A 19,924-nucleotide genomic window follows, 5' to 3' on the forward strand; every position below is an offset into this window, starting at 1 on the left:
ACCGACTCTCATTACACTACAACCAAACCCCACAGCACTGCACATGCTTTGTCACACCGACCCTCATTACACTACAACCAAACCCCACAGCACTGCACATGCTCTGTCACACCGACTCTCATTACACTACAACCAAACCCCACAGCACTGCACATGCTCTGTCACACCAACTCTCATCACACTACAACCACACCCCACAGCACTGCACATGCTCTGTCACACCGACTCTCATTATACTACAACCAAACCCCACAGCACTGCACATGCTCTGTCACACCGACTCTCATTACACTACAACCAAACCCCACAGCAATGCACATGCTCTGTCACACCGACTCTCATTACACTACAACCAAACCCCACAACAATGCACATGCTCTGTCACACCGACTCTCATTACACTACAACCAAACCCCACAGCAATGCACATGCTCTGTCACACCGACTCTCATTACACTACAACCAAACCCCACAGCACTGCACATGCTCTGTCACACCGACTGTCATTACACTACAACCAAACCCCACAGCACTGCACATGCACTGTCACACTGACTCTCATTACACTACAACCAAACCCCACAGCACTGCACATGCTCTGTCACACCGACTGTCATTACACTACAACCAAACCCCACAGCACTGCACATGCACTGTCACACCGACTCTCATTACACTACAACCAAACCCCACAGCACTGCACATGCTCTGTCACACCGACTCTCATTACACTACAACCAAACCCCACAGCACTGCACATGCTCTGTCACACTGACTCTCATTACACTACAACCAAACCCCACAGCACTGCACATGCTCTGTCACACCGACTCTCATTACACTACAACCAAACTCCACAGTACTGCACATGCTTTCTTCTCTCAGGCACCTACTCTTTGGCAAGTTCACTCCATCAACATTAAGGAAATCAACACTTATTCTAAAAATTCAGAATGCAACACAAAAAGCACTTCTTCATCCAAGCCAAATTCTTCTTCAATGTACACCATATCACCTAACACACTATCCTGTCTCCTTTCCACTTGTCTTCTCCTCTTGCAGAATTACTGTAGGCAACCCTCTTTAGAAACTAATGTTTATAGTGGGCATTAAACAGTGTTTGTTCACTAGAACGCATATACAGTTTTTTTCTGGGTAACTAGTCTAAACTACTGTGTTATTGCTTACATTTCTGCATTTTTGCTTGTGAAATTTTCTGTATTTCACATGGGCTGAGGCAAACTGGTTAACATTGATCAATACACTATGCTGGTAAACAAATGCAAATAAATAAATGTCTCAACAATTCATTCATTCATTCATTCTTCATTTTAGAAATAGTTTAGCTTTTTTATTACTTCTGAAACATTTGGTAAAGGTATATATCTTTTATATACATATTTAGCATTTTTGTTCACACTTATGGCAATACTCTACAACATGATTAACACATCTTACAAGAAAGGCACTGTAAAATAAGGTTATTAATTCTCAAACTGAGCATTTTCATAGCATCACCTACCTTTCTGGTAGGATCTTGGGCTAACATACTGCTCTGTTCTAGTATACAGCTTTGTTTAATTCTTAAATCATGAAAAAAACAGCAAGTATTACTAGGGTGCACTGGATTTATGTATGCCTACAGGACAATCTTGGGAACTGCACAGCCCCATTAACTTGCAATAACTTTTGTGTCAACAATATTACAAAAATATTTACAGCAGTAACACAAAATAAGTCCAGTGATCAATTACAGTGCAAATGACACACATTTCCATATCGGAAGCCAATGTGCAACATTTTGTCAGAAAGAAAAAAAAAATTTCAGATAAATGCAGTCCGGATACTATTCAACTGATCATAAAAGTAACTGACAGAAGCAAATTAGGATTTGTCCTCCAAGCCATAATATAGCAAGAGCTGCTAATAACATTTAACATGTTCACTTTTCCTTTTTTCTCTTTTTCATTTAAAAGCACAGAATGGGTCACACTGCTGTGTGGTTGGCTTCATTATGTATACATCAGTTTTTCTTGGCAGATGTCACCTGCATCCAAAATATTAGGGGAATAAAAGTTTAGAATGAAGATATTTGCAACCTAGGTTTGCAACATAAGGAATATGTTGTCTGAAACATTTATTTGGCTTTGGTGAAAAAAAATGTGTCAACATGCCTTCCACATGTATTCAGTGCATACATAAAACAAAGCATTATCCAGCGTGCCAGCGCTTTCACTGCTCTGCAAAATCAAAAAAAAATTATATATATATATATATATATAATATATACACTTTGATATCTCTATATATATCAACTGCAATTATAAACAGTCTTGATATTTTCACATTTGTTTTCCAATTGGAAGTTCATGAGTCAAGTCAGCTTTCCAGAAATATCTGCTCATACTCATTAAGAATGTGCTCCACGATCTGACTCTGCACAATTGTGTACAACGCAATATTTGCACCCTCATCCTCTGGTTTCAGCAGAGTTGGCCCAAAAACAATTGCAAGACTTTTTACGGACATGCGATTCTTATCATGATATTCAATCACCCTAAAGTACAAAAAAAAAAGAGGACAGACATTAGTGATAATTGTCATATGCATTCATAGGTACTTACTAGGATATTTATTTATTTGACATTTGTTGACCTAGTTAGTCTTAATGAGCAACAGCCCTTTTTCAGCAGATGCCCAGGGAGAAAACCTCCACAACTGAGTACGACATATACAATAACAAAACTAGATACAAAATAATACTAGAAATGTAAAAAGATAATAACAAGTAACCTGATTAAATCACAGAGAGTAATTACATTCTAACATCAACATCCTTCAGTCCATACAATCATGTTAGGAGGTATGTACATTGGTTACATCAATAGGTCTCAACTATAATCATTGTTTTACATCATTAGCAGTTCTGGTAGAGTAACGATCTTGGTTTAGATACGTCAAGTCAATGTGCAGTTTAACAGTAAAGAATAGGAGAAAGAAAAAAGGGGACAGGCGTGAGTGAGATGAGAATGATAAGGGTAGGTCGATCAAGGAGGGTGGTTACACTGACAGATCCATGTATTGTTCAGAAAAGTTTTAGTGGCAATTTTGAATTGATGTCAGAGATTAATGTTACGAACATCCATTGGAAGTTTATTCCAAGACTGGGCTGGGGAATAGCTGTAAAGGTTTTGTCCTATTTTAGTTTTGGGCTTGTAGATAGAAAGAAGGTTTTGGGCAGCCACCGTGGTGCAGCGGTTAGCATTGCCGCCTCACAGCAAGAGGTTCTCTGGTTTGATTGTCAGCTGGGGTGCCTTCTGTACGGAGTCTGTATGTCCTCCCTGTGGTCACGTCGCGTGGTTTTCCTCCGAGTGTTCCGGTTTCCTCCCACTTCCCAAAGACATGCAGTAGGTGGACTGGACACTCTAAATTGGCCGTAGATGTGAGTGTGCGCGTGTGTGTGCCTTCTGTGGAAGGCTGGGTGCTGGGCTAGCAACTCGACACTGTAACACTCCACTGCCAATCATGAGTGGACAGATGATCCGCTGTAGTGACCCCTAACTGGGATAAGCTGAAAGAAGAAGATAGAAAGAAGGTTTTGTTCTGAGCTACGAATGGAACTTTGTGGGATGTAGGGGGAGACCAGGGAGGTAATGTTGGTACAGGAGGAAGGCAGGTACAAAATTAAGTGAACTATTTGAAGCTGGGAGAGAAGCAGTTGGTGAGAAAGCTCTAGCCAGTTTTACTTTTTAAGAGCTAGACAGTGATGTGAGTGGTAGGAGTGGTCAACAGTGAATTTAGCAACTTTGTTGTAGGTAGATTCTAGTTTTGTTAAAAGGTTTGTGGTTTGAAGGTTGGTGAGGATTGATTTGTGAGCCACAGAGTAGGCTAGGGATAATGTAAGCATGAGCTAGGGTGATTCTGGCTTTACTGGCTACGAGTTCTTTTGTTCCTGTAAAGAAGCCTGAGTTTTTGGTGGGTTTTCTTAATGTTGTTGAGGACATGCAGGTCGAATTTAAGAGGGTCATCAATGACAACCCCTCATAGCCTGGTATGTGATTCCACAGTGATAAGTATGTTACTGCAGGATGAGACTGAAAAGGAGGATTTAAGATGATTCATAGATTTGGGGATAAAAAGCAGGAGTTTGGTCTTTTTTGGGTTTAGTATTAGCTGGCTGTTGGTCAGCTAGATTTCAATAGCTAAGAAGGAATTCTGAGTCCCAGCATTTAAGTCATCGGGGGTATCTGCTATGGTGATAACTGTAGAGTTATCTGCATATTGGATGAGTGATGACTGTGGGCAGGAACTAGACAATAGATTTGTAAAGATATTAAACAGTAATAGGCCAAGGATAGATCCTTGAGGAACACCCATTTATTTTTACAGGAACAGCAGGAGAGATTGCAGAAAGCCATTAAACAGACTGAAGTCGGTCACTGAGGTAATTACAGAATGAAAACATAGTGGAGGTGGATAGGTTAAGTTCCGAGAGTTTGTTTAAAAGGACAGGGTGGGAAACAGTGTCAAAAGCCTTAGAGAGATCAAGAAATAAGCATGAGGCCAATTTGTTTTGGTCTCTAGCTTGGGATATGGTGTTAACAGAAGAAATAAGGGTGGTGGAGGTGCTATGTTTAGGGCGAAAGCCATGTTGAGTGAGCAACTGGCCTGAAGTTGGAAAGTTCAGAGGAGTTATCTCCTTGTGGATGGGTAAAGTAGAGAATTGTTTCTATATTGCAGGTACTCTAGATTCAGTAATGGAACGGTTAATGAGTATAGAGATGGGGAGGGAACAGAACTGGCAGCTTTCTGGAGAAAGAGAGGGGGTAGACCATCAATGGAGGGACAGCAAGCTTTAAGCTTTAGTAGCAGGGCTTTGATGTAGATAGTAGACACAGTTTTTATAAAAAAGGGGGGAGAGGGTTAGTGGAAGTAGGAGGGTTGGAGGGCAGATTAGTATTTGGATAGGAGTTGGTTTGGATAGCTATTTTGCCAATAGTGTCAATGAAATAGGAGTTAAAGTTGGTAGCAGTTTCTAGGGGGATGTTATTGGGGCAAGGTTGGGGAGAAGAAGGGTTGTCAGGGTGAGGAATATGGTTGATAGCATGACAGAACTTCTTTGGGTTGGCTAAGTGTGTGGTTGGAGGGTTGTTATAGAAGTTTTTCTTGTCTTTATAGATGGATTTTTTTGTGATGTTGCAGAGTTCTTTATATTACTGAAGGTGGGAGGGAAGTTTGGTTTTGGACCAAATCTTCCAAGCTTTGTCCCATTTTTGCATTAAGGAGCAGGTGGTCTGTGTTAGCTACAGAGGTATGATTGATTTTACTCTAACAGTTTTTATGGGGGCCAGAGAGTCAAGTATGTTGAGGATATAGAGTTGAATTTGGTCACCACATCATTGAGAGGTAGTTGCCTGAGGAAGGACCAGTTAACAGCTGAGAGATGGTTGTTTAGCATAATAGGGGCATAGTTGGTTAGTTTGTGACAAGCTATGAATCTTTGAGGTGTACTATAATGAGGAGAGAATCTTAGGACGTTGACTGGACAGTGATCACGGAGAACATCAGGTAGTGTTTCAGGGAAGTGATATTTATGGGGGTGAGAGACAAGTATCCAGTCAAGAAGAGAGGAATGATTAGTAGATTTGATGGTACCTGTAGGGAGTGGATATTAATTGGGAGAAGCCATGTAAATTAATGCAGGAGGTGGGAGTATTAGAGGACAGGAATAGCCAATTAATGTTAACAACTCCCAAGACTATTGTTTCATTAGGTAAGTGATGGGTGAACCACGACAGAATACTTTCAGGTACAGTGATGGCGTCACCAGGGGGTATGTAAATTGTGGCTATGGTAATTATGTTGTGGGAATTTATTTTACAGTTAGAAATTAGCAGTTCAGCTGAGGAGACATAGAGGGTAGGAATAGAGAGGGGGATTACAGACAGGTGGTTAGAGAAAATTATAGCAACTCCACCACCTTTCCTATGGGTTCTGTCGAGTCTTAAGATGCTGTATCCTGGGGGTAGAAAGTCTTTGTCAGGAATATGGGGTTTTAGCCCATATTTCTGAAATGTGAAGATCTTAAGAAGCCAAGCACTTCGTTCCTGTCAACACCACCCCCTGTTCCCCTTATCTACCTGATTCTCAGCAGTTATCTCTGCTTCTTTCCCAACTGGGTTTTAGAGATGCCATAAATACAAACCCAGAGCTCTGCAAACTATTTACGGCCTAGTTAGGAATGTTTTAACAACTCATAGCATAGCAAACTATTTACGGCCTAGTTAGGAATGTTTTAACAACCCATAGCATAGCAAACTATTTACGGCCTAGTTAGGAATGTTTTAACAACACAGAGCATAGCAAACTAGTTAGGAATGTTTTAACAACCCAGAGCATAGCAAACTATTTACGGCCTAGTTAGGAATGTTTTAACAACACAGAGCATAGCAAACTAGTTAGGAATGTTTTAACAACCCATAGCATAGCAAACTATTTACGGCCTAGTTAGGAATGTTTTAACAACACAGAGCATAGCAAACTAGTTAGGAATGTTTTAACAACCCAGAGCATAGCAAACTATTTATGGCCTAGTTAGGAATGTTTTATGCGTGTTTTGCTTCTTTACATTTATAATGTTCCTACAACAAGCCAAGTACTCACTAGTTTCTTGCTCAGAATTACTGACTTGTTTCAGTACATCACACATCTGGTACTGAACAACTGATATGGATAAATGCAACTGAAACAGTATGTGAAGGACTGCTTTGGTAACCGCACTTATGACAGAGAAATGTACTATTTTACTCATTAGCAAAGCTACCATTAAGATGACAACGACACACTTTGCACTTTTAGAAATGCTCTTTGTGTTTAACGGTACCTCCACTACAACGTAACCAGCCACACTGTACAAACGTACTTTTTAATGGGTTATCATGTCTGCGGATCTACATGTTGCACAGTTCACTGCAGATTTGTTTTTTTTTTTTTTTTGCTAACTAGATTGGCGGACTGGTCCACAGCTCTGAACGAGTCAAGGACAAATCCAGAACTAATCAGGGACATTTTTAAAACATTAGTACTACTAACTTGAGACATGGACAGAATAAGAAAAAGTGAAGGAATATACATTTACTTATTTAGTCATTGTAATTCGCCACCTTTTCTCTAAATATACCTGTCTGAGGAGGGATTAAGATGGGCATAATTAAAATGAGTTAAAATCAGGAACGTTCCTGTAAATCTGTGAAAGTTACAGCCAGGATCATTGAAAAGGGCAGTCACTTAGATGTTAGTTTGCAATACAGTGAAAGGCAGGCACTGTTACAGAAATGGCCATGTTATTTTACAAAATCATCATTACAGAAATGGTGATCTTATTTTACAAAACAGTCAGGATTGTGCAAACAACATATAAAAATGCAATTTTATGTGCAATCATATTACAGAGTGAAGCTACATTTGTATATATATTTATATTACTTAATTACATCATTAACGTTTAAGAGGCAGTCCTTAGCATTTTCATGGCAAGAAATACATTTACTTTCAAATACATTTTTAGTTTTGTTAAATGTGGTTCAGTTGCACAGATCCACAGACAAAGAAAGTGAACATAATGTAATTATGTGGTGTATTACTTGGAGGTTAGCATGTGCGTGTACGCACACACGTGCACGTACACACACTCAAATGGTTTTCTATAGGAATATAAACATCATCAGCTAGGATGTAAAGAACAGAACAGATTATACCATATTAGATGGACAGTACCCTAACATTTACAAACATGTCTGGTTAAAAATCCATCCTGAAGTTATTTACTTCTGTGTGATACGTTAAACCTCTTGAATCAGAGGCCTCATGGGATATATGCAAATCACCCTTTAAGGATATCAGGTGTTTCTGCTAAATGGCAAATCTGAATGTCCATGACTTTTTCTTTTACTTTCATTTTTAAGTCTATTTATGGACAAATTCAGGCCATTAAAGCCACACCCCTCTAGCTGTGGACATGCATGTTTCTGCCTTCTTATGACATCATCAGCTCAGCAGAAGAGGAATAAGACATTCCTCTTATGCTGTGCTGATGATGTCATAATAAGGATGATCCGAGATTGCTCTGTAGGCCAGGCACAAGACTTCTCTAAGTAGTCTGTATGGTACTGAGGACAGTGAGAGTGACTTCATTCTGTCAATGCATGACATGTGCTGCAGGCCCCGAATTTTCTTGGTTAGAAATATCTGAGGTCTCTCAGATTGCTGCAGGTGCCTGGTAAGGTACATGCCCAAGAGAGCATTGTACTCAATTATTGGCCTTACGAGGGTCGAGTACAGGGGTGTTATGACATTGCACTTGAGGCAATGCCTTTACTGATGAGGTGTGTGACATAGAATGCCTTCTTTACCACAGTAGACACATGGTGGTCAAAGTTTAGGCTATGGTCAACTTGTGTTCCCAAGGCTCTCACTACTGAGTAGTTAATTAGGGTATTATTATTTATATGATAGTCTGCAGGGATACTGTTTTTACCAAAGGGGATTATAATGCATTTTTAGCACTGTGTCTGAGTCCATGGCTTTGGCACAATCATTGGTTTGTGTAAGTCCCTCTTGAAGCATATTGACACCGTTTGGGGATTCAATGATTGCACCTAATTTGCAGTCATCAGAAAACTTAGTCAGCCACAGCCCTCTGCTTTGGCCTGAACCTCTGACAAGTGTATTCCAAACAACAGGGTCCCAGGACTGACCCTTGTGGAACCCCACCGATGACAGGTCTGCTGGTTGAGATGTGATCTGCTGGTGAGCCACTTAGCAACCAACCTGACAACAAAAGGGTTAATATTCAACTGGGAGAGTTTATCAATGATGCCAGAATGTGGGATTATACCAAAGACCATGGCTAAGTCAAGGTAGGCTGCATGCACTGATCTGCCATCAATTATGGCTCTGGTGATGTTTTTTAAGAAATGGACTTTAACAGGGATGACCTGCCTTTGACAAAACCAAACTATGTCGGATGAAAGGTTTGGAGAGCATCAATATACTTACTTATAAGGTCCATGATGATTTGTTCTAAGGCCTTACAGATAAGGCTGGTTAAGGTTATGGTCTGTAGTTCCCAAGGTCTGTTGCTGTACCCTCTATGAAGGGGGATGACGGTTGCTGTTTTCCATTCAGCAGGGACAAAACCAGGACTCAGGCTGTGGTTGAAGAGAGTACCTAATGGAGTTTCTAACTCATATTTTAGACCATTTAAAATGTGACCTGGGATGACATTCCGTCCCACAGAGTCAGTGTTTTAAGCCTTGAAGAGAGCATTAATGACTTGCTTTTTGGAGATGCAATGTAGAGGGAATGCTTTGTGGAATTTTTGGAGAGGAAGGGGGTAAAATTTTCACCAAACTTGTTGGCTAATAGGTTAGCTATTTTCACAGCATCAGTATGTGTGATTCCATGCACACGTCTGCGTCCTACCTTTTAGGTTACGAATATGGCTGAAGAATGCCTTATGGTTACGCTTAGCTATGCTTTTTTTTTTCAAAGTTGCTCTTAGAGAATTTTATAAGTTACCTTATTTGTTTGTTGAAGCAGAGGAGGGTGTTCTTCCAGTGCTGGGACCTCTCTTTTATATTCTTAGACACCAACTTCTTCCTCTTGTTGTATAACTTGTTAATGCTAGATGTCCTCCAGGGAGGCTTGTCTTTTCTTGAGGATCTTACTTTGATCCTATCAGGCACAGCTGTGTTAATACATTTGTGTGTTTGCACAGAACATTTGTGTACACCTTAGTATACTTGTCAATGCCATCTGTGGGAAAAGGCGCTTGAAAATTATTTATGCCATCCCTTAGGAGGTTATAATTAGCTTTGGTGACATTTTTTAGCCTGATTTCACCTAAGAGGGGTTCAGGTGTTATAGCTACTTCAAATGTGACTGATAGGTAATCAGATTTAACCGGTGAGGGTCCTATACTTGTGGTAGTGCAGTGGTCACTCGTGTTGGTGAGGACCAGCTTAAGAGTATTTGAGCCCCTTGTGGGGTCGCATACTATTTGTTCCAGGGCATTAGTGTTAACAAAGTCCAGGAACCTTTGTGCAAGCATGTAGGTACTTTTATAAGTTTGCCAGTCAATGGAGGGATAGTTAAAGTTGCCCATGGCTAGAATGTTTCGTTGTAATTTCATTGACTCAAGTAGATCCAAATAAGCAGTGTGGGTATCTTGGTTCAATGAAGGGGGGGGGGGGGCCTTACCCACAGTTAGTTGACCTTCGATTAACTCTGGAATTTTCCTTCTTAACCAGTCTAGAGGTGTATTTATCTTTGATGAAGATAGACACTCCTCCTCCTTTGGTTCTCACACTTTCATTTTGCGGTTAGAAAGTGTCGAAGACATTGCTCATAGGTTCATAGGTATGTACTAGGCTATCAGCCCAAGGGCCTATGTAAGCCTAGCCAACAAGATTCCCTGGCTTTCGCCACCCAAGAAAGTTATTTTCCTGTGCCCCTGTCGAGCAGAGCCACAGAAGTGATCCCCGGGGTGAATTTCCTATTTCCCATCCACTCATCAAGATTTTTCTTGAAGAGTGCTAATGAGGAGCTTTGTTTGATACAGATAGGTAGTTAGTTCCAGAGTATGGGAAGTCTCTGGGACAGGAATCTGTCCCTCCAGCATGTTCTGTTTATTGTGGTGACAAGGTTTAGGCCCCTAGAGCATGTAGCTCAGAGGGATTGGGATTTCTTTAAGTGGAGCATGTCCAACAGTTCTGGGTTTGACATAGTTTTATATGTTAGGCAGAGATCACCTGGAGTAGGTGATATGCTATGGAGTAAAGCTGGAGTTTTTTGAGACGGTCTTCGTAGGGCATCTGTTTGAGTCTGGTAATCCTTTTTGTGAGGTACATCTGTGGCCTCTCCAACTGTTGCAGAAGTCTTGTGAGGTACATTCCAAAAGGGGCATTGTACTCCATAATGTTTCTAATGAGAGCCGAGTATAGGGAAACAATGACCTCTTTTTTCCTGGATGAGAACCCTTTTGTGATGAGGTGTGCCATGTAGAAGGATTTCCTGATTACTGTGGTGATGTGATTACCAAAGGAGAGACTACTGTCCACCTGAGTCCCAAGGTCTCTTATCACACATTTGGTATTAAGTAGACTGCTGCATATGTGGTAGTTCATGGGTACAGAGTTTTTACCAAAGGGGATGACAATGCACTTTTTTGGCATTGAGCTTGAGGCCATGGCTTTGAGATCAGGCATCTGTCTCAATGAGGCCCTTCTGTAGGATGTCCACGTTGTTTGGGGACTCAAATATGGCTCCTAATTTGCAGTTATCTGTGAACTTTGTTAGCCAGAGACCTTCTGTACTTCAGGGAAGTAGATACCAAACAGGAGAGGACCCAGGACTGAACCCTGTGGTACTCTACTTGTCACTGGTTTGAAGTCAGATTTGGAGTCTGCAACCTTTACAGTATGTGTTCTGTCAGTGAGCCAGTTGGTGACCCATCTTGTGACATAGGGATTTATACATAGTTTAGTGAGGTTATCTAAAATTCCAGAGTAGGGAATGGTGTCAAAAGCCTTGGTGAGGTCAAGATAAGCTGTGTGAACCACCTGACCCTCGTCTATGGCTTTGGTGACTGTCTCAAAGAAGTCAATCAGGTTCAGGAGGCATGATCTGCCTCTCACAAACCCAAACTGGGTGGGGTCCAGAGTTTGGAGGTTACCAGTGTCTTTGTTTATGAGTTCCATGATATGTTCCATGGCCTTGCAGACTAGGCTTGTCAGACTAAGAGGGCGATAGTTCCTGGGGTCCGTGGTGGCTCCCCCTTTGTGGAGTGGGATAACTGCTGCTATGAGCCATTCAGTGGGGCACAAAGCCTGACATGTATCAATGACTGAGCATGGTGCTTAGGTGGGGAGCCAGTTCATTCTGGGATGTTGTCCAGTCCCATGGATGCTGTGTTCTTGGCTTTAGAGAGTGCAGTTTTTACCTGCGTAGTTGTGAGTACAGAGACTCTGCATTCTTCCGTTATAGATATGGGCCGTTTAGGGGATGAGAGGGGGGTAAAGTTAGCACTGAACTTATCTGCCAGGATGTTGGCAATATCAGTTGGTTCTGTAATTTTCATGCCATTGTGCTGTAACTCAGAGCAGATCTGGGTGCTGCCACTGAGATTCTTGACATACCTATAGAATGCTTTGTGGTTGTCCTTAGAATCAGTGGTGATTTTGTTTTCATAGCTAGCTTTGGAAGATTTTATGAGGAGATCTCAACTTCTTACTGAGGCTGACCAGGGAGCTCTTCCACTCATGGGATTTTAATCTCTTTAGTCTCCATAGAAGTTCTCCAAGGATCCATCCTTGGACCCCTACTCTTCTCTGTTTTCACCAATAATCTAGCCTCTGCCACCAAACATGGCACACTCATACAATACGCAGATGACTCGACCATCATCTGCTCAGCCCAGTCCCTACCAAAACTGCAAAAAGTCACACAGGAAGCCTTTTCATCTGTTGAAACATGGTTATCCGATGCCCAACTAACACTCAACCTAAACAAAACAAAATTACTAATCTTCCAACCCACCAAACTTACCCTAGATAACTCTCACTTTAACATCACAGCAAAATACACCACCACCATCCATCCTACACAATACACCAAATTACTAGGAGTAGAAATAGACAATAAACTGAACTTTGACAATCGCACTTCCATGACCATTAAAAAAGTGCACAAAAAACTAGGAGCATTATATACAAATTAGCAACTAATTAACAAAGCAGCTAAAATTTTGGTAGCAAATTCTCATCTTATCTCTGCCTTACTCTACGCCTCTCCAATATTTACTAACCTTAGACAATGCAATCTAAATAAGCTCGAAACTTGCTACAACAAAATCGCCAAATTCACCACAGGGGCTTCCTACCATACTCACCACTGTCTCTCACTAGCAGAACTGGGCTGGCTAGAGCTCCCCCACCTCCTTCAATGGTACCAACTCACACTCACCCACAAACTAATAAACCAACCACTAAAAGTCCCATCCCTCCAGAATCTACTCCAACCCTACATAACCACGAGACCACTAAGATCCAGCCACAAAAACCTCCTACAGGTCACAATCATCATTAACTCTGCTGGAGAAGCATTATTCTCCTGCACTATAGCCAAACTCTGGAACTCCCTCTCATCCTCAATTACCTCTGTAACTTCTTGCACCCACTTTAAATCCTTACTAAAATCACACTTCAAAACTTGCCAGATATGCCCTTGCAACCCCCCATCTAATACCATCCACTCCCCCCACCCACTACCTCTCTCAGCCCCCTATCAACAACCTACTCTTAGCAAGCTTGGCTACTCATGTTCCCAGCTACCTACCACATAGTACTAACTTCTTGTAGCAACAACTACTAATGGATGTTATGTACCTCAAAAACAGATCGCATCATTTGTTCACTGATGAATCTCAACTACATTTTAACCATGTTTAGTATATGTCACCATATTTTAAAATTGTACTATGTTCTACAGCTGTTTTACATCTGTTTTCTTCTTGTCTTGCGTCCTTAACTGGACTAATGTCTATATTTAAATGCTATGTTTTTTAACTCTATAATGCAAATAATACTTAATGTGGAGCTTTTCTCCCCGGGCCTCTGCTGAAAACGGACCTGTGTCCAGTCGGACTCTCCTAGTCAACAATTGTAAATGAAAATAATAAATAATAATAAATAGTTTCTTCCTTCTGTTGTAGAGTTTGTTTATGGCAGGGGACCACCAGATTGGCTTCCTTTTTTTGGAGGATAGCATATTGGTTCTGTTAGGGATAGCATGACCCATGCACTCGTGTAAGTGCTTATAGGGTGCATTTGTGTAATATTCAGCAGTCGTAATTGTATTGTCCATCTGCATTGGTGTCATGAAGTTCGCCACTTCTGTCTTGAGAAGCATGAAGTTGGCTTTGGAGAAATTCTTTACAGTGGTTTCCTTAATGGGGGTTGGGGGTGGGATGTGGATAACTATGGTGATTAGCTTGTAGTTGGATCTGACCAACGAGGAGTTGACTTCAGGTGTGGAACACCGGTCACTCATATTGGTAATGACTAGGTCTGGGTTATTGTTGCCCCTGGTGGGGGTGTGGATAAGTTGATTCATGGCATTGGAATTTATGAATTCCAGAAAGCGTTGAGTGAAGGAGTTGGTACATGAGTAGTTTTCCCAGTTTATGGTGGGGTAGTTGAAATCGACCATTATTAGGGTGTTTGGTTGAAACTTAACATTTTCTAGTATATCCAGAAAATAGGAGTAGGAATCCTGGGGCATGGTGGGGAATCTGTAGCAAGCTACAATTTGGATTGCAGTTTTGCCCAGAGTTAGTTGCACTTGGAGAATCTCGGATGTATTGTGTTGAGCAACTAGCCTGGAGGTGTTTATATCCTTAATGAATATGGACACACCTCCACCTTTGGTGTTCCGGTCCAGGTTAGATGACTGAAAGGTGTGTTATGAGTTATAGCCTGGTAATGCAGTGGTGCTCTCTGGAGCCTTGAACCAGGTCTCAAGTCACTGCACAGATACTGATGTTCTCCATTTTAAGGAGTGCCTTAAGTGAGTGCAATTTGAGGTTTAGACTTCTAGCATTCAGTAGCATTACCCTCAGTTTTTCTTGCCTGCACCTGTTATGGTGGTGAATTTGTCATTTGAACCTTGCCTAAAAAAGGCACTGTAGTGGTGGCAAGAGCCTTAGCCAGTATTCAGAATCCCAGGGGCGGCAGGTGCAGGCCATCTCTGGCAAAGCATCGTGGTCTGTCAATCATGTCATCCCAGGCTGACAGGAACTGAATCCCCTTAGAATGACACCAGAAAAGTACAGTTGTGTACATTTACCATAAATGTAGATGTTCGAGTGTATTCACTGTTGCAGTCATTACATATGGGTAATCTGCTGGCAGGTTGCCCTCAGTCGGCCTGATTAAGAAAGTCTTAGGTCCTGCGTTGGTTGCTGTCCCTTCTTCCACGATGTCAGGTCGTCAGGGGTATAAAACATGCAGCTGACGCAATTACATCTTGCCCCAGATGTCAGGTGCCCCCCAAATGGAGAGCAAAATATATATATATAATTTAAAATAAAAAAATATACCTCCAAACAAAAGCAAATACACTTTTAAGCATAGTAAAGGGAAGTAGAGGTATAGTAAGAGAAAAACTGGGGGCTGGATGGAGGGTAACCAGGACTGCAACAGTGAGTACACTAACATCTACATTTATGGTAAGTGTACACAACTGTACTATGTTTAGTGTTTCACTGTTGCAGTCATTACATTTGGGTAGATTCCCAAAGCTATGATTGGGAGGATGGATTTATACAGCGTTAGGACCAGCTATAAGGCCCTGCAGGACAGCAGTGGCAAAGCCAGCTCTGGATTTAGAGAAGAAAGGAAAATGGTAATGTTTGGTGAACATATGAATGGAGCTAAAGGTAGCAGCTTCTAGAACGTCTCTGGTAGGAACACCTCTGAGAAAGGCTGTAGACGTAGATGCAGCCCTGGTGGAATGAGATCTGATCCCCTGGGGGATAGTTTTACCATGGTGCATATAGCAGAAATGAATACAATGCCTTATCCATTTGTAAATAGTCTGCTTTGAAATAGCCTTTCCCTCTGCCCCTGCAGCAAATGTCACCAGTAGTTGTTTAGATTTTGAGAGATTTTGTCCTGTTTAAGTAAACTCTCAGTTGTCTGTGTACATTCAATGAATGCAGAATCCTCTCACCCTTGTTCTGTGGATTGGGAAAGAAAGTTGTCAGATGAATGGTCTGATTAAGAGCCACACTGGATGCCACCTTAGGCATGAAGGAGGGATTGGTCCTGAGAGACACCCTGTCTGCATGAAAAATGATGAAAGGCTCCACTGCCATAAGGGCCTGTAATTCAGAAATCCTTCTAGCTGAAGTGACTGCTAAAAGGAAAGCTGTTTTCCAGGAAAGACATTTTAAGTCTGCAGTAGCAGCTGGCTCAAAAGGAGGGAGAGTGAGTTTTTCCAAAACAAAAATGAGGTCCCATGCAGGGGTTGGCACTCTCCTGGGAGGTCTTAAGTTTTTGGCCCCTCTGAGATACTGCTTTAGCAGAGGAAGAGAGAAGAGGGGAGGTTCTGTGTTGTAATGAGCTGAAATGGCAGAGGCATGGATTTTTATGGAAGTAAAAGATAGGCCCTTGTGAAGCATCTCAGTCAAGTATTGCAGAATCTGAGGAATATTGGGCATTGCTGTGCTTATTCCTTGTGCTTGGTTCCAGGCACAGAATCTTTTCCACTTGTCAGCATAAGATTTTCTAGTACTAGGCCTTCTAGCCTCTAAAATGACATCCATCACAGGTTTGCTGAGGGATGCCAAGGGTGAAATTAGATGATTAGCCACGGTGCAAGATTCAAAGTTTGGAGCTGAGTGTGCAGAATTTGGTAGTTCGGCTGAGACAGTAGGTAAGGTGTCTGAGGCAGGTGTGAAACTGTGGAAAAATACTGAAGTCAACATATTTTGTATTCTGTATTTAAAGGGTTAAGCAGAAAAATGTTCACTGCGTGCAAACTGAAATGTTCTGGAAAATGTTGATCACTGAGGAATGCAGGAGTTAATCTTAAACTGCTGATAAGAAAGTTAATGGTGCAAGAATAACTGTGGTACTGGCTGGTAAAAACAAGTAATCAAACTATCAATTTTAATGAAAGTCCTCTGTGCTACGTGTATGTACGTGCAGGAGGGTCTATATAAGGAGAACTTAAAGTACAAGTAGCCAGACTGCTGGCATATTACTATCATGTAGCAGGTCTCCATGCATGTAAAATAAAGCTGTTTTACTTGCTTACAAGAACTTGGTGTGATTCTTCCAGAATATGTTAGAAGAGTAAAATCTTTCGACATAACTGGCGGCCAACGTTAGGGCGGCCCCTGCACGGCGCGAATCGAACAAAGAGAGGCTGAAAACCTGCGCAGGTGGAGAGAGATCAGGCTCTCCTCGAATGAAAGACCTCCAACTGAAACAGGTTGAAATTAGAGGCCAATCACTCTTTCCAGATTCAATCCGTGAGGTGGCAGCAAAACAGGGCGGAGGAATCACAAAGGTAAGCAAAAAGAAAAGCTATTTTTTGTTGTTTCTGATTGGAATTTTTTGTCTAAATTTTAAGGGACTAGTCAAGGGAGAAATTGAATTTTCTCAAAGTATAAGGGGTATATGTGAATAGATTCTATATACAAGAGATCTCAGGAACAGGAATAGTTTCTCGTAAGAAAAATGGGAACAGGAACCAGTTGCGCCAAAGGCGACGACAAAACTGAAGATGAAAAGTTTATGTTTGATTTACACCCAAAGAATGTAAAGTATTTAGATAAATGGAAAAAAGAACATGGGTTTAGTGGATGTTTAAATAAGTCAGAATGTCAAAATCTAGTAAGATTACTGCGCAAACAGGCAGGAAATAAGACAAGGAAGCAAAAGAAGGTAGGGATTCCCCAGGCACAGAAATGGCTGGAGGAAGCAAATAAAAGACATAAGGAACAAAATTTGAAAAAAAGGGTGTGGTAATTCAAGTGAAAAAGATGTGTACTTTGTTCAAAAGGAAGATAATGAAACTTCCATAGTCAGTCGTAGTCACCAGAATCCCTCGGCCCCTCCCATCCAGTATCCAGACCCTGCACAGGTTATTGAGGTGCCCCCCGACCAGGACCCACCGCAATACCAGGCTTCGGTGAGTGGCCCCCCCACGCCAAGTATTATATTACAGAGAGAGCCTGCCAACACTCTTGACTTACGCAGCGGAAGTATTAGGAGAGAAGGGCACTGGAAAATTAAGGAGAAGGTAGATCAGGAAGGAGAGGAATACCCACTGATAGAAGTGGCAAATCCTCAAGCAGGCGCAGAAGGCGAGGGTCCTACCATATTGGTCTACCGACCGTGGACCCGTGATGATATCCGAAAAGCGGTAGAGGGGATTCCCCATCCAAAAGTAGATATGCGTAAATTCCGTACAGACGTAGGGGGCATGAGAATGAGTTATAGATTAAACGCTGTAGAATTTGAACAAGTAATAAGGCAAATCCTAGGACCTGATTGGCACCTTATTTGCGGAACTTGGGACCCCTGCTACCAGAGGAAGGGGGAGCCTTGCCGCTTAACTCCGAAGTGTGTAGAACCAGAATAAAGACTCTCCTAGATAAAATAGAAGAACATTGGAAGCCCAAAGCAGATTGGACTTGCATTAATCAATGCGTTCAATCAGATGACGAAACCGTAGACAATTATCTACATCGTCTCACACAATGTTTTGATGCTCATAGTGGGTTGATTAAGGCAGAAAATCAGGCAAATGACTCGCCCTATGAACAGCAACTGAAAATGCATTCCTAAAGGGCTGCAAGACAGCCATTGGTAACTTTATACAAAAGCATATGATCACACACAGGACAGCGTCTACAGCCCCTTATGGATTATGCTAGACATGCTGAGAAATACCTGAAGGAAAAAAAAGATAAAAAAGCCCAGACTTTTACAGTTAGTGAAGATGGAACTTTAATGTTAGTTCAAGGTTCCGCAAATCGCGGAAGAGGGCGTGGCAGGGGAAGAGGACGAGGACGGGGAGGCATAAGTCATTCTGAGGATTTCGAGGGTAGGCAAAAGAGGGGGGAGTGTTTTAAGTGCGGTAAGAAAGGACATTTCGCCAGAGATTGCAGAGGACCGGAGAAACCGATGGTTGCTTCCGGTGGTACCGCATGACTATATGACGGTCAAAAAGACGTAGGTGGAGGGTATGAGGAAGAAGAAGAAAGTGAGAATGGGGAAGTAGGTACAAGTGAAGATGATGGGTGGGGACAGGAAATGGCAGAAAATGAGGAATATCAAATGGTAAATCTAACAGCACTAGCATCAACTATGCAATTGGAATCCCAACCAGTGATCACATTGCAAGTTGAGGGTCGAGACATAGAATTTCTCTGTGACTCAGGGGCTTCTCGAACGTTAGTCAGAAGTACTGCCATATCATCCGATGTTACCTCGGATGAATATGTGCTTGTAAAAGCAGCAAATGGTCGTATTTACAAAGAGCCATTGTCCAAACCTCTGTGGTTTACCGACCCAGAGACGAACCAAACCATACGGTTCCGAGTAATAATTTCAAAAATCATTTACTAGGAAGAGATTTAATGCAAGTGTTCGGTATAGCAGCCGTCCCAACCTCCATGGGGATGGTGGCAAGGAGAATAGAACTGAATAGTGCAATGCTATTAGAGGGGCAGGGAGATCTCCATTACTGGTATAGTAATGATTTGATAGAGACAGGCCCCCAGAGTGTAGTGACGGCTCTTACAAATTTGGCATTAAGCAAATACGGCATAACAAATCCGAAGGTGTCAGATCCATTACATTGCACAATGTATTACAGAAGATGTGCCGGACCTGATTTAGAATACGAAAAGAAATTTCTTAGTTTTTAAGTCACCAAACTAGTATTGCATAGCCTTTTTTGGGACACACTAGGTAATTCTGCAGTCACATGTAGCCTTACAAGGGATATGCAGCTGCTGTATAAGAATGAATTAACCACACATATTTCAGTCACGGAGGGTGAAGGAATGTCATGGTACCTCGTGGGTAAGAAAATAACTGAATGGGTAGGATGGACACCAGAACAGTTGGCAGGTAAGGGCATTCAGGTTCAAAACTTAACTGGGTTACACAAGCCAGACCGACCGTGCACCTCAGGGAAGACAAACCGATACAATCCCCTGGGACATTATGACTATGTCTCCTTACCCCCATGGAAGAATCTCAATTGCAGATGATTCCAAACTCATTATGGTCGCAGGGTCAGCACGATATCGGGCTGATTAGAACGGCAGGACAGGTAAAGATTACAC

At 41.8% G+C, this 19,924-nt stretch overlaps 1 protein-coding gene across 5 annotated transcripts in view; it reads right to left on the reverse strand.

Moving 5' to 3' along the window:
* Nucleotides 1-1,310: 1,310 nt before the first annotated feature.
* Nucleotides 1,311-19,924, reverse strand: part of ARHGAP27 (Rho GTPase activating protein 27) — a 1,395,760-nt gene continuing 1,377,146 nt past the window's right edge. For all 5 annotated transcript variants that reach the window (XM_044055389.1, XM_044055387.1, XM_044055388.1 and 2 more), the window contains one exon: nt 1,311-2,557. In XM_044055389.1, the coding sequence (XP_043911324.1) occupies nt 2,380-2,557 (178 nt within the window). In that variant the 3' untranslated portion in view covers nt 1,311-2,379. The remainder of the gene's footprint in view (nt 2,558-19,924) is intronic.

The sequence above is a fragment of the Protopterus annectens genome, chromosome 13.part0, assembly GCF_019279795.1.
Source record: "Protopterus annectens isolate FY-2018-M chromosome 13.part0, PAN1.0, whole genome shotgun sequence".
Taxonomy (NCBI): Eukaryota; Metazoa; Chordata; order Ceratodontiformes; family Protopteridae; genus Protopterus; species Protopterus annectens.